We start from the raw sequence: 26115 nt of genomic DNA on the forward strand, positions 1-26115 counted from the left end.
AGCAGTCTATGGAGTATAGTAACGCAGGCCCTCAAGGGAATACAGCCACCCACAATCTCAATACAAGCTACGACCCCACAGTTTAGACTCTGCAGCCGGTCACGGTGCTGCATGTGATTGTAGTGTATGTGACATGCTGTTTCAGATTTACACGGATCTGTCCTTGGATTTGTTTCTGCCATTGGCCCTCTCTGTAGGAAGATGAGTGCTCTGAGCTTTGATCTGAATTAAAATCCCACTATGGAGGAGGATGGCATCTTACTGTACCTTCTGCCTGTCTGACTGACATTGAATCCTGAGGCTCAGGAGGAGTGACATCAACATCATATGAACAACCAGCATGTGCAGTTAGTGTAATAAAGTAACAGAAGTCCTGTATTCAGTGTGCTAGTGCAGGTTATTTGATGCAGGGTTGTGAGAGCTGCTAGGGAGGTTTAGCCAGGTGTACCAGAACAGAATCTGACCCATGAATTGAAAATGTATTTTAGACACTTTAAATAGATTCCCACCAAAAACAATCAGTTAAAAGGGTGTGCTTCATTTTGAACTGTGTTTGTCTGACTAGCTGTCTTGCTATCTGTCTGTCTTTCCTTTTGACTGGCTAGCTGTCTGACTGTCTGTCTTGTTATCCGTCCATCCATCTGCATTTTAAGAATCTTTCAACCTGTTGTTCCGGGTTCCAGTGCAGGTTCATTCACTGAATCGTACAATATCCTCTCAGCAAGGATAAATGTATAAATGTCTCATGCCAGCACAGTGCAGTTTAGCCTTTTGTTGCAAGTCCTGTGAGAGGTAACCTGTGTCTAATGAATGAAGGCTCAGTTTAACAAGGAGGCGTTGGTGAGAAATAAGGGTGGGAATACTAGTTCTGACAAACTAGCCTTTTTTAAAGTCTGCTAAATTAGGTGCGACAAAGTCAGCACTGCTGACATTTGTGCTTGTGTTACACTGTTTAAGTCTGCACTCGTTTAATTAAGGAATGTAGCGGCTAATTAGGACTCACATCACAGAACAGTCAAAATACCCGTGGTGCCTGCCTAGAAGCAGCACTACAGTGACCCACACCACCGCCCAGAGAGAAGAGCCCTGTCTGCAAATCTGTGTTGGCACTGAGTGAATGTTGAATTTATGCTCAGCAAGTGTTCGTAGAGAGAAACAGCTGCACAAGTTCACTCAGTTTTACACGGATTATGTTTTTGTATTTGTATTTGTATGCATGCATGCGTGTGTGTGTGTGTCACAAACAAACACAGACACGCGCACACGTCTGTGTTTGTTTGTGATAATAAGTAATTTAACACATTATCAATGATAAATAAGTGTTGACTTTCTCAAACTAGTGCTGATCTGTGTGAATTGTGTTTACTTTCCAAAACTGCTGTGGGTATTGTCTGAAATGTTTTTTCTCCAAAATAACTCTTTTTTGACACTTGGCTTCTAAATATTGAAAGATACTTTTCTTCAAAAACCTGTTTCTATTTAACAAAGCCAAATTTCTTCTTCTCAAAACACAAGCAGTGGTACAGGAACCTTTCCTGAATACTGTATAACAGTTTAAAATTGCAAGATTGAAAAATGGGAAATGATCAAAGAATGAAGATCATTACAAATCTTTCATTGGATTCCAGACATTGGTTTTTATTAAGTGTTTATGATTCCAGTTGATACCCAGAAACAGCCACTACAAAAGGATACCAGTACTAGTAGATATGTGAGGTCAATGTTCTCACATAAAATTAAGTTGCTACGTCAAAATTGAGGGACCCTCTCTGGTAGTTAACAATTAAATGACTAACCATGATAATCCAATCAGATTTCTACAAATAAGTAGCGATAAAAATGGCAAAAATTTGAAAATTAATGACTTTGCTGCCTGAACTGTAGACGTTGGAGCACTATGTGGTCTTTCTCAGCTTCTCACAAAAATAGCGCTTGACGTCTGCAGATGATTCAACACATCACAGCAGTTCTCAGGTTTCCTCACCAGCTTTAATGTGTCATACAGCAGCCTTTAAAATACTGCTGATCATCTATAAATACCTCAGTGGTTTAGGCCCAAAATACTCTGTACATCTCTGAGCTCTGACCTCCTCCTGAGCATCTGCCAAAGGAAGTGGTTTAAACTAAAGACAAAGTAGTAACGTTTCATTACCATGCTGCGCAAGCACTCCAACTACCTTTAAAACCTTTTATTACAAATCTGTTCAACGCTGCCTTTCTTTAAATCCCCCACTTCTATCCCTGCTGTGATTATATCCCAAGCTTTTTTTCCTAACATCTAAACATTCATTGACATTGCCTTAATTTGTGCTCCAAGTGTCTTCTGCTCCTTTTCCCCCTCTCACATGATGTAAAACAATTTGAACTGGTTTCAAAGTTGTTTTGGAAAACTAAATAAAATCCACGTTGCTTTCAAATACTTCCAGTTTCATTTTCTGAAAAAGTAACACAACCACCTCCACATCCTGTGATACATCTAAACATGTGAAGGTACTTCTAACCTACTTCTATGATACACACTCTAACTTCCAGGAAGTAAGAGTGAGAAAATTGTATTTGCAATTCTTTTTTTAAGATGTTCTAAGAAAAATTCCGGGCTTTGCATTTCTCTATACTGTAGTTTCCAGGCGAATTGCTTTGCCAACTATTCAGAAAACTCTGCACTCTAAATCATTTTTAGTTTGCTCAACTTACAAATGCAAGTTCCCCTGCTGCCTTGAAAAATGTGATTGAACAGAACTGAGGTATAAGAGTTACTCGAACGTCACTTTATGATTTCTGAAGATGTAAAATGGAGTTAACTGAACTGAACAAGTTCAATAAATTTTAGATATGAAGTTGAACTGGCTGCTGTTTTAATTTTTAAGTTTAAAGCATCACTTTTTCATTTCACATAAAGAACCTCCAGCTATGGCTGCTGAAGCCATTTTGTACCAGAGTCAGTACAAGGACAACATGCAAGGCTTTTCCCCATGACATTTTATTAAATCATAACACTGTTTTATTGATTTTAAAAATGAATACAACTGTTACTCTCCTGCACATGTACTAGAGACACTAAGGCAAGTTTACATCATCATCAGTTTTCTTCATGCTTGTGCTGAGAAGTCTGTTAATGTGCTGCCTTTGTTTCTTTGACAACTTCATTCATCTAGGTGTGTGAACTCAGCAATCCATTAATTCACACATAATCTCAAGTCAAAGAAAGGTTATTTAACAATGTAAGAGGATCTGACATTTTAAATCCTAAATTGAATTCATTTGAAATTAAGAAAACATACTGTATATGGACTTACACTTAACAGCACGTTAACGAGAAAGATTACTAAATTTCAGTATGATGTTTCCAGCCTGCTTCTCCCATCACCCCCCATCTCCCATCATTGCTAAAACTTCATAGGCAGAGTTGTGGAACACCACATTGCTTCCAAGACACACTGTCAGATCAGTGATAATCAAACAGGGGAAATGAGATTACGTAACTTTACTCACACTGCCGGAGCTCACATCAGGTTCTCAGTGGGATCTTGCAAAAACCTTCCTGTCCTTTCTCTTTAGCCCTCTATCACATGAAAAGTATAGGAAGTGACATCCCCTTCACCAGGGAAGATCACTTCAGGTTCATTTTAATTTTCTTGGACCATCTCTAACTGTAATACAGAACTTTTTGTCAAGGCTTTGGAAGGACAGAGACTATGGTTCTTTTTCATCATTGATTAACATGATTATTTCTTTGATAATTTCTATCATCATTAATTTTGGACAGTAATAGAGAGTTCTGTTCTTCCAGCCATGGTCGTCACCTTGCAAGACGAGAAACGTCCTCCTCTTTTCAGACAACTCCTCCAGTTGTACTTCTCACACAGTACTTTGCCCTCCATCTTTCTTCTTTCCTTCATCTGTATTACTTTCCTCTCCCATCTTCTCTCCTGTGAGCTCTGTTCTGAACGTCTCCTCCAGAGGGTTTTACTTTGTCCTCCAAGCTTCATCTTTCCCTCATCCTTGTGGAGTTACCACATTAAATTTTTCCTCTTTCAACCTGTTTAAATTGTTACAAGTGGGACAGGCAGCAGCAGTGACATTTTATTTGCATGAATATTCAGTAAATGTTAATGTGTACACATTTTGATTACTATGCTCGTTGTAGTTATGGTCTGGGCTACAATGGAGAGATGCGTTCATTGATTTCTCTGTTTAATTTGTGAGGGTAGGATAATTCTCCCATAACATGAAATACATTTACACAATGTATACATTCATATTTGTCTTGTATGTCGATGGCCATAATTACTCACATCCTTGTGTATTCTACTGTACTGTATGTGAAAACATCCACATACTGTATACATGCAGACAAGTGGATATCAATGAATGCAGGCAAACTGCTCAGTTTAAGACAAGAGAGACACTTCTTTAATAATGCAAAACAAAGAAGGCATCCAGTGGCCAGGTAAAGGGGAAGTAACTTTTCCTTTAAATGGTCAGGTTTCAGAGAAACTCATACTCAGTACATTTTACAAGTAAAGAAAGAAAGAAAGAAAGAAAGAAAGAAAGAAAGAACTCTCTCAAATTTGTACCCAAGAACATTGCTTGAGTAATTGCACTTAAATTTTACCACTTGAAAGAGACCATGTCATAGACCCCAGTGGAGACTGAGGGCTCTAGATTCGTGGCACAGGGTGGCGCTGGGTGGTGCAAGTTTCCTGCAGTGCAACACGGTGCACGGTCAGTTTTGGCAATTTGGTAGAGGGGTGTGCTGAGATGGGTGTGGCGGCGCAGCAGGGGGAGGTGTCACAGATCAGCTTGGCTCAGTGACAGTTTCGTGCCAAAAAGCTGCAACGAAGGTGCCCTGAAAGCTCGCCAGCTCCAACCTGGTCTACTCTCGGCGCAAGGCGAAGAGCAGCCGGTGCAGTGGTAGTTTGGCTGACCAGCGCACAGTGCATACTGCATACATGTACACGTCACCAAGACCTCACTGACAGGTTTCCACAGTTTCAGGCACATTTAAATGTAATAAATAATAACAATAACCATTAATGCAACTAATGGAATCAGCACGTAAATTTGTATCTATATCTAGTCTCGTCACATCTGATGTCAGATCAAAGGCGGTTGGCATGTGTAATGGAAACTCAACCTGACTGAATTAACACAGATTAAAACGTGATGCAAACTAACGAGTTCACAACCAAAAACATCCTCAGCATCAGATAGTGATTATATATTCGGCATCACTCATCTCAGAAAATTCAAAAGAAAAGAGAAAAAGAGAGAGACGCTCGGCAATGCGTCCTTTACGCACAGCTGCTTCTGATTTCATCCCTGTTACGCATGGCATTTGTTTATGTTGTGATCTGTGCACACTACTCATCTTTGTTACACAGGGTTTAAATATAGGTTACTTAATGTGAGCGTCTTTATTAGTGGTAAAAGGGTGTGTTTTTTGTTTCTTTGTTTTTTTCCACACTGGGCAGCGGTTCTTAGTGCATCAGGGCAAACCTGATGACGATATTAGTAACCTCCTCCCAGACTACTTCTGCTCAGTCCGTGGAGGTCTGTTCATGTCACCATATATCCGGCCACTGTGAGCTTGGACCAAAACATCAGTTTCCTCCTGTAAAATGTTTGGCCGTCTGGCATCGCTGTCTCCTTCGTCCAAAGGTGAAGAGAGGAGCTCATTTGATTGGCGAAAATCTGAGTTGGCTGTGTCAAACCCACTCACGCCTTCTCCTCCCCCTCTTTCCCAGTTGTATTGCTCCGGTAGGACGGACGGGAGGAGTACCTGCGCCAGGGTGCACCGTGCACAAAACTTGCAAAGTTAGCCTGGACACACTGCGTTGCACCTGCGCTGCGCCTAGACTGTGTCTGGTCTACAAAACTAGAGCCCTGAGCCTTTCGTTGAGTCAATCTTGTCTCTATGAGAGAACTGGGAGTTGTACAGAAAGATGAAATCATGTTCAGGTTATTAAACTGAAGGACTCAGATGGAATTCACATTGAAAGCCAAAGTTTCACAAAGACTTTCATAAGGTTGAGCTTAAAAAAGGGAGTGTGCACACCTACAGTCAGATCTATATATGTTTGGACATTTGCATTAAATCTTAAATGAAATGATGACTATTGAATTCAAGTGAAAACTTTCAGCCTGAATTTATGGGTATTTTCAGATGTATGAATCATGCGGTAATTATAGCCATTTGACAGGCTGCCAGTTTCAAGGCAGAGCAAGTTATTGGACAAGTTCCTATAAACTTAAAAAAAAAAAAAAAATTGGCCACATTTAGCACTTAGCTGTAGACCAGCTGTATCTGTGGCTATAGTGATAACACTTCACCTACTATGTGAGAGAGAAAAAAACATGTTCAAATAATGTAAAATTAAATGTCAACCAAATATACTGGAGTGATGTTGGTCCAACACTCTAACACATCTTTGTAGGCTGCACTCAACAAAACCTTTATGTAGTTATTTAACGATTTGATCTTTTTCAGCTTCACAATAGCATTACTAAATATATTCAGGAATTTAATGTTATACACCAATACACTAGATATGCAGCTGAACAAGAACAGCAAAGCCTAACACAATTTTATGTATATACTGTATCATATCACTTGAAATCTCGTATTAAATTCCATTAAAGTTTTCTCCACATATATTATAAGTTAAGTTTGGAGGAAACGGATGTAAACTGCAATTGAGCTGCGAGGTAGCTTAACCAGTAAATAACAGTAATATCTTGGATTGTAGGATCCAATATTTTCATCAGTCTTGTGACTGTCGGGGGGCACAAGAGCATCAGAGCATTTAGTCTGTGTATATCCATCTAGTAATATGAAAAATCTAAAAGTTTTAGATTCTTTCCGACCTCGAATATCACCTTTTTTCATTTCCCAAAATCTAATATTCAAAACTCGTACCAGATACAAATGCTCAGATTCATTAGAAGCATGCTATCTGTGCCACGGCTATCTTTATCAAAGTGGGAGTGAATGGGTGTATGATGGATTTCAGGATGAGGCATGATAAGGTGGTGTTTTGCTTGACTACTGTGTCATCAATTTGCAGATGGTGCGTTAATTTATAAAAGCAGACATTAGAAAAGATAGGGCCCATACTTGCATGTGGCCTGGGGCACTTCACTGTAGCATGACGCACACAGAATTGTCCAAAACATGATTTTCCACATTTCTCTTAAACTAGATTTATTTTTATAATCTGTCATATTTCTTTAATGTTTAGCATTTTTATGATGGGAGCAACACCAGGCTTTGCACTGGAGGAAAACAGGGTGAGCTTTGTGTTTCATTACAGCTTAAACAGCTGGCTTCCCTGACCTCAGGGGCAAAGAGTAGTTCAGTGTAATGAAGTGTGTCAGGGAATCCAATTCATTCCAGTCTCTTCCACTGCATCAGTTGCATAAAAAGCACATTATGTAAACAACTTCTAAAGCATCACCTCTTCTGGTTCCATTTATCACTGGGCCTTTTCAGCACCTAATTTGATTCTCAGTGAGCAAGCATGTTACACACTTTTCTTCACAGGTAACAGGAATAACATCATTCTCATGCTACTGTAGTTCCATAATGACGTTATGTTGTGACTACAAAAATATCCGTATGTGCTTTTGTGCCCACAGGCAAATGCAAAAGAGAACAAAATTATATGATAATCCTATAACAGCATATTACTAAATAAAACCCCCTCTATGGTTGTTTAAGATTATACTTTTTCATTCTGTGTTATTTGTTCTGTTCTTCATGTTGTTATTTTTCTTTCCTCCTCCCTGTCTCTTTTATCAGTAACACTTTTTTATTTTGTAGCCAATGAAAAAAAATGCTACTGCCCCTGATTTGAGCCACAGGGCTGGTGGGTACTTTAATATCTCAGGTTTTTTGTTTGAAAATGATAAAATAGGCCCAGTGCATGTCAGGGCCATAAAAGTTCACATCTCCAACTGAAAAACAACCGAAGAAAAACTCTCTTTCATCAAGGACCACAGCCCCTTGTGCATTGTGGGTATTCTTCTCAAACCGACCAGAGTGCTTATATATCAAATGAAACTTTGACACACACAAACAATTGTTCCCTGCAGTATTTCGGCTACATTTAAATTGCACCAACTGAACACACAGTTGTCGGTTGAGTTGCTGTGCTGAATCTAAAGATGTGGTTTTTATTACACTTCTTTTTACATGTGACTGTGACTAAACATAACCCAGGTCCATGCTTGTTTTTCTTTTAAACCAACCATGTCTTTAAACAGACACCCCTCAGGAGATATAATAAGTCTGCCATGCTCTGCTTTGTTAAGTCTAACACAACATGGCTGTCTATTTGGACTACACCTGTTGCAGCAACAGCTGAATATCCTCTTCACTCCCAATGCCCAGCCATTACTATATGGTCATAGTTAGCCATTGTTGAGCTGAAGCTCTTAACACTCACCATTATAAGAATGGGTTTGGTAAATAGTAAAAGGACTTGCACTTACATTATATAGCACTTTTCTAGTCTCTGGGACCACTCAAAGTGCTTTACACTGTTGGACACATTCACCCATTCACACATACACACGGTTACTTTTTTGCACATGGTGTCTAACCAATCACACAGGTGCATTGACACACCGATGATACATGGGGGCAAGTGTGGGTTCAGTGTCTTGTCTAAGGACAAGCCAGGAATCAAACCACCAATCTTCTCATTGGTGGAAGACCTACTCCACCTCCTGAGCCACAGCCGCCCACAGCTGGTTTGAAAAAAAAAAAAAAAATCTCTTTCTTCTGTTCAAGACCTGCTAACTTAAATGATTTTAAATGATGGCCTTAGGGAGGTCAAAGTTTTCAGTTATTACGTACTTTGGATGGATAGAGCCATTAACAGCTCCCAGAGGATAAATCCTAATGACTTTGGCAATCCACAATTTTTCCTCTTGCACCACCGTGAACTTTACATTTGTGGTTCTGTGTGAAATATCTCACCAATAAGGGTATGGGTGGCTCTGACATACGGCTATGTCATACATGTATGTCCCCCTCAGAATGAATTATAATCACTATGGTGATTCTCCCACTTTTCATCCACCGCCATCATTAGTTCAAAGCTTTAATTTGTCCAATACTTTGGTTAATAACATCATTCTCATCAGCCTCATCTGCACAGGATGAACATTTAATCACACTTACATATACTTGGTTTGTACGTTGTAAACATAATACCTGCTTAATGTTAGCATGTCAGCAGTATCGTCATGAGCATGTTATGTAGCATGCAGCTGATTTTCCGCTTTTAGTTCAAATAACTGCTGTGCTCAAATCCAGCTTCAGAGAGCGCTTAGTGTGACTGTAAAAGGTTTAAAAGGTTTGTAATATGTTATGTCTTTGTAAATGTCATTGAAGGTGTGCTTACACCGCACTCGGAATACTGTGTATGTTAAGCGAAGCCAGCTATTGATTCTGTGGGGGATGATGGACAGTGGGTTGACTATCTGCAAACAAAAGCCCCTGTAAAATTGCCGTGTCATTTTATCATAACAAGGGGAGCATAAAAGGGACCGTGTGGCACGATTATAGGAAATCTTCAAGAAGGGTCGATTTTCTTGAACATCAATAGGCTCCTTGGCAGGTCTCTCTGAGTTAACCTGCACTTAGTAATGACTGTGGAACAACTACATCTGTCTCCAGCCTCCCTGTAGTGACCGGTTCTCTGTTAGAGGAGGAGAGAATAAGTCTAGGATTAGGTGTGAGATTGATTAAACTGCTTTTGGTCCCAAGTGGGAGGTGGTTCCTAATGTAGAAAGTGCATTTATAACACAGGCAGAGTCTGAGCATAGCCAAACAAAAGCCATCTCCTGCAGAGCTGGTAGCCAGTCTATAATGTGTAATGGGGGAACTGGGGTTTGTGATGGTCCTGAGAGAATGAAGGCCTGTGAGAGCAGGGAAGGCACATCTTGAGAAACTTTTGTGTAAAGACATATGCTTTCATATACCTTTTTATTGTGTAACTTTATTTCATCTCAGCTAATGTCACTTTTAAGGTCTGTAACACTGCCAACTAACTTGTCAGGGATTTCACAGAGAGTGAACATACAGGTGACCTTCAATTAATTGGCTTTCCATGAGAATAGAGAGAAGGAGATTAAAGAGACAGTAAAATAGAGGAGAAAAAAATGTGCCAAGGAACAGAAACCGAAAAAATGTCTAAGCTGTTTTATGTTGTGTAGGCAGTATATATTGTAGATACAAGTCAGGGATTAATACAGAAAGTGGTCTGTATTAAATACCATGTGGTAATGTGCTAGAAGCCATTTAGAAAATGTTAATTGCTGCGGTAGTAGGAAATATGCATATATTGTACATGCAGTCCTTGCTAATAAATGCTGATTACTGGTTAGAAATGAAAAAAATGAATTCAGTGTGATCACACAAATGGATCTTACCTTTTTGAGAGAGTGTCCACTAATTGCTAGGGCCTTTGTGTTGATTCTCAACAAAAAAAAGTACAAGTTCAACAAAATGTCTCAGAGCCAATTTTCTGAATAATAACAGATTATGTTAACCCTAAACCATATAAAAGAAAGTTCAAATTTCTTCAAATTGAACCTCGTAGTCTTGTGCAGGCCTGATTATTTTCTATTTTCATTGATTCCTGACTCTACATTATGCAAAGTTTTTTAATATTACATTTTTATCTTGCCAGTTGCGGCATTCTGGTCTAACTGGCTCCCTCATAAGCACACAGCATTGTATCATCCAAAAGCATGCCAGCCAAATTTGAATATGGCAATTAATTTCATTGCCCCCTCGTGCAAGCCAAAAATGCAATCACTGTACAGTATCTGTGAGACCATTCACCAGGCCCAGACTGAGATAATAATTCAGTATGGGACTGTAACTCCAGCCCAGCCCGCTATACACATTCAGACCACGCTGCTCATATTGGAAGCAATTTGTTGACAGCACTCTCCTTTAGTTTTTTTATAGACTATGACCAACAAAAGAAAATGTGATGTGATATATTAATGCCTACTCAAAGAGTAAAAAGCTGCTTTCTAAACTTTCCTGGTGAATGGACCACAGTTAAATTGACAGTACGTGCAGACCCCTTCATATTCAACTAAACCCAAGGACAACATTTTGTGGCTCAGAACTGCACTCAAAAGAAATCACAGTATATTCTCATAAAATCAATCACCCTTGTTCAGAAAATAGAAAAATCCTAATTCTTACTTGTAAACATGAACAACAGCAGATAGATCTTTGAAAAGATGTACCTCCATATACTGTACACAGCAGGTAAGATATACACTCACTTCAATAGGAACATCATACAAAGACTGGTTAAAAGTTAAAACCTTTATTTGGTCTCAGTCTTTTGTAGAATGGACATAAGTGAGATTCTGCTCACAATTGCATCAATTCATTTTGCAATTTTGTCAGCATTCATGCTGGAATCTCATTCTTTGCCTCCTACCATCTATGTCAAGGTCCCTTATGTTGTGCATTCAGTGCTTTTCCGCTCTCCAACAGGTGTAAAAGTGGTTACCTGAGATACCGTGGCCTTTCTGTCAGCTTCAGTCTGACCATTCTCCTCTGACCTCTCACATCAACAAGGTTTTTTTCCATCTGCAAAGTTGCTACTCGCTGTATTTCTGTGGGTTTTGGTGATGTTGTTCTGGGTAAAAAAAAAAAAAAAAACTCTAGGGACAGTTGTGTGTGAAAATCCCAGGGGATCAGCACTTTCAGCCTGTTGTGCACCAGCCGTCATGTCACTGTCAACCATCACATTTTTCCTCACTCTCATGTGCGATGTGAACATAAACTGAAGCTCTTGACCTGTTCCTGCATGGTTTTATGCAGTTGCTCCTAATAAAGTGGTTAGAGACCGTAAGTGAGTATAATAATAAGTGTCAAACTGTGTCAAATTAACAGTAGAAGTGCATGAGAGGTCAACAGTCGACATTGGCTAGAGGAAGATTATTTCAGAGATATGACTAACCATGCTTTTATTTATTTTTTGCTCTCTTTTTTTAACCTTTTGTATATACGTACACATTTTTTGTTGTTTTTTCATGGTGGGCAAATATCTGAGTGAATGGAGCTATATACAGTGTGTGTGTGTGTGTGTATATATATCTGTGTGTATGTATATTGTTTTCCCTTTGAAGTATTTTTTATTTTATTTTGTAATTTCAACTTGTGGACCTTCCTTTCACACCACTAGAGGCCATTTCATCAGTGTTGTGACACTGATGTTGAGACCAACTTGACATTGCTTGCACACTATCATGGTTTTTGACACGGTGTATGGACATTATACGTTTTTCTTCACCTTGTGTATTTCGTCTGCAAGGTGTTGTTTTTATATGTCTCCACAGCTTAGTGTGTAACATGATATACATGCATACCGACGAAGAAAAACTGTGTGCATGCTCATCCTCATCTACATAATCCTAACCTATATGCCCACAGATAAGGAGAACTTAAATACTACTCAGACAGGCTGTTTTTTAATTTGTTTACACATAGTAACATACAGTATATTTGATATTATTTTGTTGTCCCTGCATTGAGAGCATTAATATAGTGATATTTTATGCTACTTTGTTAAAATGCTATACTGTATAAATCTGCACGTAGTAAAAAGATGGTGCATTGAAACTGAAGCAGTAATTTTGCTCTTTATGCTTTCTCTCTCTCTCTGTTGCTCTAATTGCTGTTGTGGCAGTTCATAGCACACTCAGCACTTGATGCATTTCAGATTGCCAAAAAAAAAAAAATCTGTATTGCATATAATTAACTGATGTTATTATTGCAAGAATAAGAGTGATTGCTTTAACAGACTCATCATATTTTGGGGTAAACACAGGCTGGTAGCGAAGCCACTTCTCTAGCTTTTCCGCCTGGATTGCAACACAGCTTGACAGCTCAGTAAAAACCTCTGAGCTCTTTGATCATGATATGCTCATTTCTGTATTGCTTCAATCCGACAGGGAGTCCCACTTTAGTTACAACTCGGTTAAGATAGAGCCAAAAAAGGACGTAAGAGCCACTTCATGGGGCGCTCTAAGTTTGCCTTGATCTGCCTATCCCGTCCCAGATACTGTTAGGAAAAAGATAGGTGTGGGACAGAAAAGAGTTGTAGTGAGTGAGCTGTCAGAGTGAGAGAACGGGATACTGATGCAGAGGGAGGAAGGCAGAGAAGAGGAAAGTTTCGATATCTAAAACTTTCAGAAGCAGATTTGTGTTCAGAAATGACGCTTGGGTAAACATGTCGAGAAATCAGACCTTTAATTCCACGTTAATCCTCTTTTCTGCAGCCCTGTCCATGGCTGACACGGTTGCCCCATGGAAAAGCCTGCTATGGGTTTGGAACGCCAGCTTTGAAGTCCGGTGTTTTTATATCGAGGTCCGAGAGTAGTTATCGCATGGTAGCTTTCCCTTGGCTCTTCATGGGATTAAAACCTCTTGTTTGTTTGTTACACTATATTTCTCCTATTTCCCGTTTGAGCAATACAAGGTTTTCACCCAGCAGTTACATATTGTCACCACTCGGAATTATTTGTCTTGTTTTGGTCTGTTATCCCAACTCCATGTTGTTTTGCTGCAGTCTGAACTGGATGAGTGATAAAGTCATCAACTCCACAACTTGTTCATTTGTGTGCATGAATCAGTTATTTGTTTGTTTAATGAGACAATTTACAAAAGGTTTTTCCTTTCATACTCTGTGGGTTTCTTATGAGAGAGATTGCTCACACTGAAGAGTGAAAGAAATATTAAATCAGATTCTATGTTTAGTCCATAGTCAATATCACCAAATGTTACTGCAGCTGAATATGGCATGAAGAAAATACTGTAGGCAAAATTAATTGCAGCTATCCAGTCATGGGACTGCAGTGAAGGAACTGATTAACTTACAAATTGTGTTTGTGCTCGAACAAAAGGAGCGATTACTCAGAGGTTGAGCGTTTTGTCCATTGTATTCAATGTAAAATCACCAAGGGTAAACATTTCAATTTAGAGACAATAGTAAAAGGACTGTGCAAGGATGTGTGTTTGCAAAGGAAAGAGTTTTCAAGGAGTGCTGCAGTAAGCGTTTGGCGACGCTTCAATATGATGAATGATTTAATTTCACGTTTTGTTCTGCTCTTTGAACATTTTTATTCTGAAGAGAATCCAGCGGCAAATGTGAGTATTTATGTGTCCAAAAACAAAAATAAACTGCAATAGAACAATGGCGGGAGAATCAAATTCTTTATGATGTGCTCTATATGGCACTTAATCATATTGCTACTTCAACTTGCCTCAAGTTGTTGTGCAAACAGAGGAGATGTACCAATATGTTGCTTCACTGCTCAGACCAGGTCAGGGTTTTGTTTTTTTCCTGTAGCCTAATTTCTAGTTTTGGCCTCAGAGCAACTGGAAACCAAGCACGTACTGTGTGTGTGTGTGTGTGTGTGTGTGTGTGTGTGTGTTCGTGTCTATTTACCTTTTATATGCCACTGTACATTGTATTTTCACAGCAGTAAAGCACCAGAGTGCTTGATGACTCATCAAAATCTCTAGAGATGGAGAACAGGGGAAAACCCACACATCCACACACACACAAACACACGCACAAACTCACTTTCTTTCTCTCTCTCTCTCTCTCTCTCTCTCTCTCTCTCTCTCTCTCTCTCTCTCTCTCTCTCTCTCTCTCTCTCTCCCTCTACACACACACGCACACATCTATTGTGGATGCAGAAAGGAGGTCTAGCCCTACTGATTTCACCTAACCTCTCTTTAACAATGCGGCATGACTTGGCACACGCTCAGCTGCTGCTCCCACCATGACTGCTGGGATTGGTGTTGCTTATTGTGAGCCCTCTGCTGCACATCACCTTTGATTTGTGTGTGCTGCTCAGGCTTCTTTTAAGTGGTTTCCTGCATAATGAACACACACACACACACACACACACACACACACACAGAGGTCTCTGGGTACAGCAACACCTGTCTGCAGTTTCATATCCTGTAAACCCCTGGAAACAGAGAGACAGGAGTGCTTGTTGTGTTTTGTCATGCTTTAGATCAGGAGCAATGAACGAAACCTGCCTTGAAGCACTTGGAACGAAGCCTGAAAATATAGAGTGCATGTGCGGGGTGTTGAAAAGCACGGGTTGTTTACCCACAAATCAGATTAAATGCTTCGGGAATAAAGCACTGTATAACACAACACCTGCCTAAAGTGTTATTTTTCACGTGTCTCGGTGTCTGTGGGTCCCACTTCACCAACTCCCTGTCCCTGTCTCTGTCCCTCCAGATATCCGGGGTTTGCAAACCTTCATGGACCAGGCCTCTCGGTTGGGTCTGGATGTGTCCCTGCAGAGGGTGGACCGCAATGTCAGCCGTGTCTTCACCGACCTCTTCAACACGATGCGCACTGAGGAGCTCAACCGGTACCGTGACACTCTGCGGCGGGCTGTGCTGCTCATGAGTCCTCGAGGTGCACAGGTGTTCATCCACCAGGTAGGCCTCAGTGCTGAGACTTTCTTTTTCATCCAGGGATGAGCAACATGAAAACAAGCATTTATTTTGTGAAGATGATTCATAATGAATAGGGATAGGAATTGAGAAGTGGTTCCACTTGAGATCCGGTCGAATAGTCCAAACCATTAGAACAGTGTGCCACCGACCTGTCCCACTATTATAGTTAAAGAGCGGTTTGTGTGTTGGTCTGTGTAACTGCTCCATCTAGGAAGCAGCCAAGGTTGCATAATTTTAACGAGGCCTTTCAAACACCACTAAGTTTGCCCAGTGTGGTGTAAAGTATTTTTCCCTTGTGCATTTATGGTCCGATTATAAAAAAAAAAAAAAAGACATTATACTGGAATAAACATCTCTGTTAAGCCTAAAAAGATGCAAATACCAGAAACAGCTCAGTTTGCAAAATCTTAAGAGGACAAATTCCATTAATCACTCATATTGTTCTGTAGCTACATGTTTGTTTATGCAGTTCATGATGTGTTGTGTCGTGTTTTAAGCCGTGTTAGGCAAGCTGCTTAGACAGTTCACATTAAATGAAGGTTTACTACACTGAAATGTAGCAAGCCAAGCTACTGCAATAACTGGAGCCACTTCAATTTCTTAATGAAAACCAACCTCAGGTCAATTCAGGTTTCTCGTATGTGTGTACTGTATGTGTGCATGAGATGGGTTTCCTCTGCAGTCTTTAGATCAAGTAAACTCAAGTTTAAGTGTCTATGTTCCCTGCAGCCTAAAGACTGATTGTTGCAGTTCGTGTCTTGGTGCTGTGGCAAAGTCATTTCCCTACACAGTCAATGACATAACCACTAACTTGAATACACACCTCTCCTCCTGTGAACGTTCACTCAGTTGTACTTAATCACCAAGTGGTTGAAGTCATTGATTGGTTCACAGAGTCACACTGTGTTGAGGACACATGCATGAGTATTGACCATGGAACAAAGGAACAACGAAATACCGGCGTGTTCACTAGCACCAAATAATACACAAACAAAACACACAATAAAATAACTTGGGAACTTCCACTACCTCACCAGTAGTCCATCCCTTATCTGATAAAATGAGATGCAGCTGTTGGTTTTCACTTGTGTGATTCTGACAAAACCCAAAGCAAATGGCAGAAATCAGCCTGAGATATTTAAACCAGTTCTTCTAATTTTCTGCTTTGAATATTACAAATATATCCATGGACAGAAGAAATGGTATTTCTACAGTAAATCATTCATTCAGTCTTCACTCTGCTGCTGCAGCACGGAGTGTATTTACTATTCTGATCAGCACTATTGCATATAACTCCAGGCAAGGTTCAATAAAAACAAAGTCAACAGTGTGGAGCCATACAGGATTTGTGTCTATCTAAGCTCACGCTGTTCTAATTTGGAAGCTGTTTCTAACCTTCCTTCTATTTGCTCCTTCCACACATTTGCTAATCTTAGCAGTTGAAATTTTTGAACATGTAAGTGCTCATGATAAGGGGAATTGACATGGAACACTGCACTTGCATGAAAAGTGTATAATTATGTGTTATAAATAATATTGCAAAGCGTCTGTGATGTGTCAGCATTTGAAAAAAGTGAGATCTACTTATTCCATATCACTTGAATCAGTGGGAGAAGCCTGGTTTCACACAGAAAATCCATTTGAATACACTATATATGCAAAAGACATCCATTTAGGGTTAACAACATTTAGAAAAATGTAACAGTGTCTATGCATAGTTTAAAAAATGTAAATGTTTACATTAAATACATCTCATTGAAGGCAGTGTTTGATTTCTTAATTCATTTCTTTTCCTTTAAAGTCCCAGAACACTGAAAATGTATTTTCTCTCGGTGAAGAACCTTTTCCCATTTCCTTTAATGTCACTCCCTATGAAAGAAAGACTAAACTGTAAGCTCTAAGTTATGAAATTTCTATAGGCCACAATAAGTAGACATATCCATCTTACTTAGTGAATATGAGTCATCGATAGAACAGAGATGGAAGGGACTAAAAAAACAGAAATACTTCACAAAAGGAATATCATATAGAATCCATATTTTGTCTTTTTTATTGCATTTGGAGCTCGCTTACATTTAAAGAACAATGGAAGATGACAAATGACAGTACAGCGCTGTATATCCTCTTTAACAAAAGCCATGCACAATTACATGTATTGTACATGTGATATCAGGAACACATCATTTTCACAATGATTTCCTTTCTACAGTGAAGATGTCTGGAAATGCTTTGACTTATTTTTGCCATGAACTTCTTTCCTCTGTGGCAGCAGCCTTCAGAACCTCCTGCAGGTTAAACTGGGCTTTTAGGGATGAGTAACTCTGAAAGACTCACTATACAGTAGATGTACTTGAAAACACTGGCAAGACTAGCAAGTCAGGCTGCAAATAGCCCATAATGCAACACTCCCCATTCCAAGGGAATAATGTGATATAATCGACGACGCATGACGTTGTTGTTGTTGTTGTTTCTATATCCTCAAATACAAAATAACAAATTTTCAGCCAATCTAATATCTTCTGGCCATTTATCTATGTATTTTCTGTATCCACTCATTTAAACTTTGTATAAAATACGGTAGGAACAAATCAAGAGGCCAGTTGGTGTCACAAATTGCTCTATAGATGTGACATTTTTTAATAATCATAATTTCATACAGGTCAAACTCATCTCGTTCTCCATAGATATGCAGAAAAAAGCTGTCAATAGTTAAATATTTTTGAACGTTGATAATAATCTTGCCATCTTGCCATTTTCATCTTCTTCTTCATCACTTTTTCTGTTTCCTGCACACAAGAACTTTTTAAGACAGTGTTTGACCAGACATCTGGGCAGCCTCCTTGTAATGAACACATGCCTCTAACTCCAACCTGCAAACATTTAATATCAGAGTTGAGGTGCCCTGGTAGCTCACCCAGAAGAGTGCATACCACATGGACGGAGAAATATAGAGGATCCTTTGTACCTTTAGCCATCAGGCTTTTTTGATTTTTTGATTCTTCTGCAAATGGTGATGAGCCCGAGTATATGGGGGCCTTTAGTCCTGACCGCAGCGGCCCGGCTTTGAATGCAGCTCAGGCCCTGTGGTCTCTGTCTCTCTCTACAGTGTCTGTAAAAAACATGTAATATCTTAGTTGGTCTATCTTTAGCAGAAATATCTCCAGTGGAAATCTTAAGGATGCCTGGTGCAAGGAAAGTGGCTCTGATATACCTCTTGAGTTTTGCTGAAAAGGGGCTAAGTGTAATTAAAGATTGTCCTGTTAATGTGAGACTTCAGCTCATAAAATTTAAAACTTACACCTAAAGGTCGAGCTCAATAAGATCTATTGCTCCTTTTCTCTAAATGTGACTAAAGTGAGTTGGAGGATGGGGTTTTTCACCCCTGCTGGCCTGGTCATGCTGTTAAGTGCAGACAGATCTGGGAGGAGATATTTCAATGGTCCTGTACAGTGTAATACTTAGGAGGCAACTCACCCCTCGCCCTGACTGTCCTTATGCTTTACCGAGCGGTTCTGAATAGTACTCTGAGCTTCCACAAGGGTCAACTGGCTCTCATGTTTGGCATGGCTATGGCTAAAAGGGGAATTAGTTTGGGGAAATGAAAAGTCTTCATCTTTTCTTTGTTATAAAAAAAGGCTAATTGACACAATTTCCTTTCCTTATTATATTGGGAAAAGACAAGATACTCTACGTCTAATTGTTACTCTGAGTTTGCACATTTGCACCCTTTGTGGAGTATATTAAGAGGAAAGGTGTCTTAGACAGGTCTAGAGCCCCATGTGTTCATCTGGTTATTAATTGCCAGTTCTCCTCTCTGACTGTGGTCTCCTAAATACTCCTGTGGACATTTTATAGCCGTGGGTATTTCCTACTCAGCTGCATTTTATTTTTTGGTATATTCATGTACAATTTACCAACACTATTGTATGATGCTATATGTATTCTGGCTTACAGTATGTGTGGGCTGGTTGTTTGTTTTTCACTGTTCCATTTTCTTTGTTCCTTTGACAATATTATTCTAAGAAATGTTTTAATATAGAAAAGAACCTTGACTAACTCTAACTCAAAAACACCACTTACATACCAATTATCCTCTTTTAAATGCTCTATTAATCTAAAAGTAAAGCACTTGTAGACAAATAAATCAGTGCTCAGGTTATGACTACACCAAGGCTTTCAAGTTTCATTAATGATATGCAGCTTTGATCCTCTGCTTTACTCCAGTGAATTGGGTACACACACACATTCACAGACCCTGTAGATAGCTTTTCTTCTCATAAGATCGCATTTAATCACATCAATTAAATTCTTTATTATTCCTTATACAATTAACATGAGGCATCTCAGGGACTAGGATATAAGTACAGCTCCACATTCAGCACACCCCACAAATGCTCCTGTGAATATGTTAATATATTAGAATTGCTGGAGATTTGTTAATTCACCAAAGCCTCATTAATATGTTGGTAACTGGTGTCGCAGAGTGTTCCCGCTCCCCACCAGAGATACTGGGGGAGAAAATGTAAATATGCTAATATGTGAATGGAGAATGATGATGAGGCCTCAGAGAGTGAAACAGTTTCAGCACGAGAGAAAAAAGTAAAGTTGCCATGGTGACAGAAGTCAGGAGATCAAAAATTAATCTTTTCTCATGATGGTTCTAAATGTTAAGAAAAAGTACTGGGATTACTGGGATTGGAGGTCTCGAACAGGATGTGCAGGGCATAACCAAATATGTTAAGGCCGTGTTAAGTTGTTACTGAAACTATAAAGTTGATCTGCTGCAGAGTAGCAGTGCTGTTCATCACAGTCGTCCTCTGTCTCCTGCCCTTTTCTTCATTTGTCATCTCTGTGTTTTACAGTTTGTTCAGCTCCAGTCGTTCTCTTCTGATCTGCCCTGTACTGTTTTATAGAACACATTGACAAAAGGACACTAAAAACAACCACTGATATCACAGACAGACACACAAAACGGCTGCAGAGATATGCAACATGATATAAAGACACTGAATAAGTGTCTAAACCGCTGTGAGGAAACATAAAATGACATATTAAGATCCAAAATGACTGTGCAGGGACCAACAATACCACGAAAAGCTGCAATGTGAATACAAATTCAAAACAACTACTAAGTAAATGACAATAACCACAAAGATACAGCAGCTTATACAGGTATACCATACATGTGCAAGATTCATATCACAAGTAAATTTTCACCAGGCCTGATGTGTGTGCAGGGTTTTTGTCATTTTGAGCATAAGATCCTCACAAAGTAAAAGCAAATACTTTTTACTAGGAGAATAATAGTAGACACGCTGGTTTCAAAAGGATCCTTATACCGGTCAGACCTTGGGCCTTAACCCATAAGGACCCACGGTGACACGGGTGTCACACTGCCTTCAAGTGTCCTGGAAAGCCCCTTACACATATTTATGTTGAACTTTTAATTCATAAAGTCCCTAAGTGACATCTACTCAACATCCTGGTGCAGTCACATGACTCTGAATCTCTCTATCCATGACAACATTTCCAAGATGGTGGCCAGCAGAGTTGGCACATTTCACAGAGGCCGCTACTTTTAAAAAGCTTGCTTTCTGTCAATAAAATAAGCCACCACCCATTTCACAATGCAAATCCTTTTATAACATGTCCCTTGTTGTATTTAACCTGTTCTGACCTCATTTTTTGAAGAAACTCATATAAAACAACTTAAGAAAATATTGCTGTGACATATACGTCACATCGGGCCTTAGCCTTAAAAAAGTCAGGAAAAATACCATGTGACGCCTATGTCACAATGAGGAAAATGGGAAAGAACTGCTCAATTAAATTAGGTGATTCAGGTATTTTGAATTAATATACTCTATGTTGTTCAATTTAAAACATAATTTAAAAATGTTAACATAAAAATAATGTCAAATTCAATCAATATTTAATAAAATGATATATCAGTCCGGAAATTGAACCACAGATTTAGCAGAGACACTCTTCTCAGTAAATGAACAAGATTTTAGTATCCCATGCTGGTCCCATATTAATGTAATTATGCTTTTTTGCTGTATTTTCTGTAACAAAATAGGATACAGTGTTCAGGATGCACTGACGATCATCAGACGTGCAATAGATGTTGTATACAGAACAACAAATACAGCAAAGAAGAATGAGAGTTTACATAAGAAAATATTAGGAAACAAATAAGAAAAGTTAACACAGTCAAACAGTCATGAACCAGGTTTGAGACAAGGGTTCTGGACTGCTGTACTGGTGGGAGAGAGGGTCCCATGTGGTGCATTGTGAGAGAAGGACGTTTTACCCAGCTCAGTTCTGACGAATGGAATATGACCCAACTATCAGTTCTGTGAGTGGGTACCAATGTTTTGTGATTTCATAGTTAACAGAGATGATAAATAAGGAGACAATAACTGTGACAGGGCTTTAAAAATTGATAAAAACCAATGCTGTTTTCCCCTTACTGTCAGAAATGACCAGCCGACATTTTGATAAAGAGTGCCGTGATGAGTATTATATGAATCATTGGAAATGAAATGTAAGGCTGAGTGGTAAACAGCATCCAGGGGAATCAAAGTGGAACTAGCAGCTCTTACATAGAAGTCATCTCCATAGTCTAAAACAGAGAAAAAATAGTGTCTCCAATTTTTTTCCTGTGGTGAGTAGGAAAACAGTGCTTATTTCTGTATAGAAAGCCAAGTATTGTTCTTAGTTTAGCAATGAGGGTGGTGATATGGTGCTTAAAATTAAGACAACTGTCCATCCAGATGCCAAGGTATTTGTAGTTGGAAAGAAAATTGTGGTTGCACAGCTTTTAAGGCTTCAGTAACTGGTTAAAGCCTTCAATATGAGGCAATATTCGCATTTCTATAGTGTTTGCCCTTTTTTGTTGTGAAACTTGTCTTAAAAAGGTGTTAATAGTAACCAGCAAATTTGTAATTTTGATATATGTTATGGAAATGCAAATAAAAGGTCAAATTTGTGTTACAGAGCAAAAGAAAATGTTAAGCCCATTTATTTTCAAGTGAAAATTTAAAGCTGGCCTGTGGAGTTTATACATATAAAACAATGTCCGTTACATTGCAGCCACTGCCAAACGACTTATTAGGATGATCATTGAACGCATCTCCACCACACAACAGTCCCTGGTTTACCCAGGAGCGCAATTGCCTCTGAGGAGCGACTTTCCCGCGCTGTCGCACAGGGAATTACGCATGCAACGCAACGTTCGGATTTGACGTAGGGTTTAGAGCGCTGGTAAACAGAAGAGAAGAAGAACATGTTATCTTATTTTTGTCTAGTCTGATATGCAGCCGGTGGAAGCACTGACACTGCAGCCACCGGAGCGGAGGAGACCCGACGGCGGATTCGTCCCGCCCCCCTCCCCCCCGACACGCACCGCACCGTAACTAGAGAGATCCGCCCGGTGAGCGCGTTCAGAGTCGACCACCGCACCCCCCCTCTCGCTGACCTCCGCGGTCCTGGACCGCACAGGTACCAGGAGACCAAGACCCCCTGTCATGTCGGTCCTCCACCCTCTCTGATCCGCCGCTAGTTGCCAGAGCCCCGCGGAGCCCAGTCTCTCCCTCCTCTCCTACACTTCAGCACCTGTCCTGGGCTACAGCTTGGCTCGCTCCACCGTCCTTTACTTTTGAAGTAGCTATAATAATGCAACGTATAGCCTAACTATACACGCGTATGAGTGATCAGAACAGTAAATTGTTTACACTACTTTTAAAAGGAGTAAAGTCATTTAAAACGAGGAGCGAGCCGAGCCGACACGGTGCAGCCCAGGACAGGTGCTGAAGTGCGGATGAGAGGAGTGGACAGACCGGGCAGGAGCAGAGGCGTCTCGTCAGTCCTCGGCCGTCTTCAATGTCCCGAGACACCCCTTTCAATCCGTTTAAGGTTATTTGTTTGTGTTTAGGGAGGCTATATTTGCTTAGAATATTTTTTGGCAACCAGAAAAGCAATGTTTGACCCGGCGTGGCGGCGCCATCACACTCGCTCGCAAAAAAAAAAAGACAAGAAAAAAGGAAAGAAAAAACGCACTTACACACATTTTGGAGGAGGGAAGCGCGTCACAGCATCATTTTTATTAAATCATAGTTTTCTCTAAATTAAGACAGTGTGCGGGACTATTTTTCACCCAGCCCCCCCCCCCAAAATGTAGGCCTATGTATAAAAATATGAAAATAAATTGCGTGTAGGCCTAGATATCGTTTAGGGATTTTTTTTTTTTTTTTTTTTACTAAACGTTTACAGTTTCATTCCGTGTAAACGTTTACACATGTATAAGGTCACACCCCTAAATAAATGCCAAAGCTGAATGACCACAACTTTTTTTTCTCTTCCTACTTCGCCAGTCACCTGGTTGCCTGGTTACCTGCACTTACCGTTCGGGGAGGGAGGGAGGGAAGGGGGGGGTTCAACGTCATCGAACGGCGCAGGCTGACTGTTGCAGTAGCCTACTCGAAAAAAAACACTGCTGATGGCTCGTAATGAGCAGAACTCCACAGGGCAGCTTTAAGATACCAAAAACGCCCGATGTGACATATATGCAACATTCCAGATCTCTGACAATAGGTGGCGCTATTTCAAAAAAAAACTTCAAAAATGTGTTCCATGCATTCCACTTGGTCTGTGTTTCACCCCACTTAATTTTCCTTCAAGGATAAATGGGTCTGGGTTCTTATGGGTTAATAACTGTAAAGAGATACAGAATGACACAACAAAATTTACAAACAACTTATCATATAACCTCATCACATTCAGTGCAGTTATTTTGTTCCTACAGTATGTACACTATGGGAAACAGGAAGCCTTACATGTGTGTCCATGCCCACTTCTTCCCCTACAAGGTCGGATGGAGGTGAGGAAATAATATCCCACTCCACACTGGTCAGAGGATAAAGAGTCACCTTTGTCAGGCCGACAGTTCATCAAAGACTAATATGGCCGGGCCATATTCATAACTTTTAATTTCAAGTTCCTAATTCGCCTGACTAATAGTAAAGGACAGAAGTGCATTAGAAAAAGTCATCTGAGGACACATATTATATTCTGTTCAGATGACGTTCTACTTCCCTGAGTAACACATTCTGTCACAAGTCAGTTGTCACTTCGCCAGTCTACTCTCAGGCCACAGTCGTTTCTCATACTCCAAACGCCATGCATATGTCATTGACAGTGTCTGCGATTTTATGTTGAAATTCTGGCATCTTGTTTTCTCCCGTCCAGACAGTTGCCATCTCGTTTCTCGTTCACTTTAGCCATGAGAGGATGCAGCGTCTTCTGTCAGCTCCGGTGCCACGTCGTTCCTGACACCCAACTTACTGTCTGTTCCCTTCATGATAGGGGAGCGTCACTGAGTCACGCGAGCCTTTTAGAGAGCCATAAAGTGGAATTTGAAGCTTTCAACTGTCCCATTTCTACGTCCTTGGGTTGTATTAGTGAGAGTTTGCTAAATCTCTTGCATAAAACCATGCACGTTTAGGTACAAAAACTTGACACTTTTTATGAGTTACCAAAGTCACTCTCCAATTAATTGTCAACGGTGCAGCTCCAAGCTATATATCTTCAAGACACCCAAATTAGATTTTTGGCTCTCTGGGTTCTGGCTTTTGGAGACAGGAGATAATTTTCACCAACACTGATTAAACTGCTTGAAGTAATTGGTATACCTGTACTGAATGTGAATTCTTAAAATTAATCGTATGTCTTAATATTAAGACTAATACATGTTATGAATATGGGTTTATATTAAGAGTGCACTATTCTTAGTAACTGAACCTGCAGCTCTTTCAAGTTCATTTTAATCTGCATCAGCGTTTGTAATGTGATGTAGGTGAAATTCCCCAGTCTCTATTGCCTCTGCTCTCACTGTGCTTGCAAAACAGTGTCCTCCTTAAGCTGTTGATTTGAGGGGAAACAGAATGGGTGGTGTCGGTTTGCATGCCAGCTCTGCAGGCCAGTTGATAGATGGAGCAGAGAGGCCGGGTGAGGTCTGCCTCCTGTGCGGCGGCTACACCAAGCTACAAGAGTGACAAGCACTGCTTCCCTCTGCCAGGGAACGTGAGAAAGGGAAGGAGATGCTGCACATGGTGGCAGGAGGGGAAAGAGAGGAGGACAGGAACAAGGGGTGAGAGAGAGCACAACAAGGACAGATACAAAGCCAGAGAGATATATAAAGGATGGGGAGATGGATGTAGGGAGGAAAGGTCAAAGATGAGTAAAAGATGGGGAGCTAGAAAGGGGCTCCAAGATAATAAAGCACTAGCTGCATGAAACAGTAATGGGTAGAATCTAATAGATGAGATGGCAGCAACGAGAGTGCTGAGAGGCTGGACCTGAGAGCCGTAGCCACCAGAGAGCCTAGCTATTTAAGAAAGGAGGTTTTTTAAAACCAGTGGGGAAAAAGGATGGTTTTTGTGTTCAGAGATAATTAAGGGATATATTTTGACAGCTGTAAGCATTTTAATCTGTAGCCTATGAAAGTGTGAATGCTTCCCAGGTTGCACATCTAATGTGGGAAAGATGAAAACTTGTTCGCAGCTTTATCATACCTTCCTGTCACAGTG

The 26115-nt window shown here is 40.1% G+C and overlaps 1 protein-coding gene across 3 annotated transcripts in view; it reads left to right on the forward strand.

The window, feature by feature from the left end:
- The window catches only part of LOC146973295 (glutamate receptor ionotropic, delta-1-like), a 231372-nt gene that overhangs the window by 141666 nt on the left and 63591 nt on the right, over nucleotides 1–26115 (forward strand). For all 3 annotated transcript variants that reach the window (XM_085799680.1, XM_085799681.1, XM_085799682.1), the window contains exon 4: nucleotides 15303–15508. In XM_085799680.1, coding sequence (XP_085655806.1) covers nucleotides 15303–15508 — 206 coding nt within the window. The remainder of the gene's footprint in view (nucleotides 1–15302; nucleotides 15509–26115) is intronic.

The sequence above is a fragment of the Trachurus japonicus genome, chromosome 15, assembly GCF_045865225.1.
Source record: "Trachurus japonicus isolate A0001 chromosome 15, Traja_1.0".
In the NCBI taxonomy this organism is placed as follows: Eukaryota; Metazoa; Chordata; class Actinopteri; order Carangiformes; family Carangidae; genus Trachurus; species Trachurus japonicus.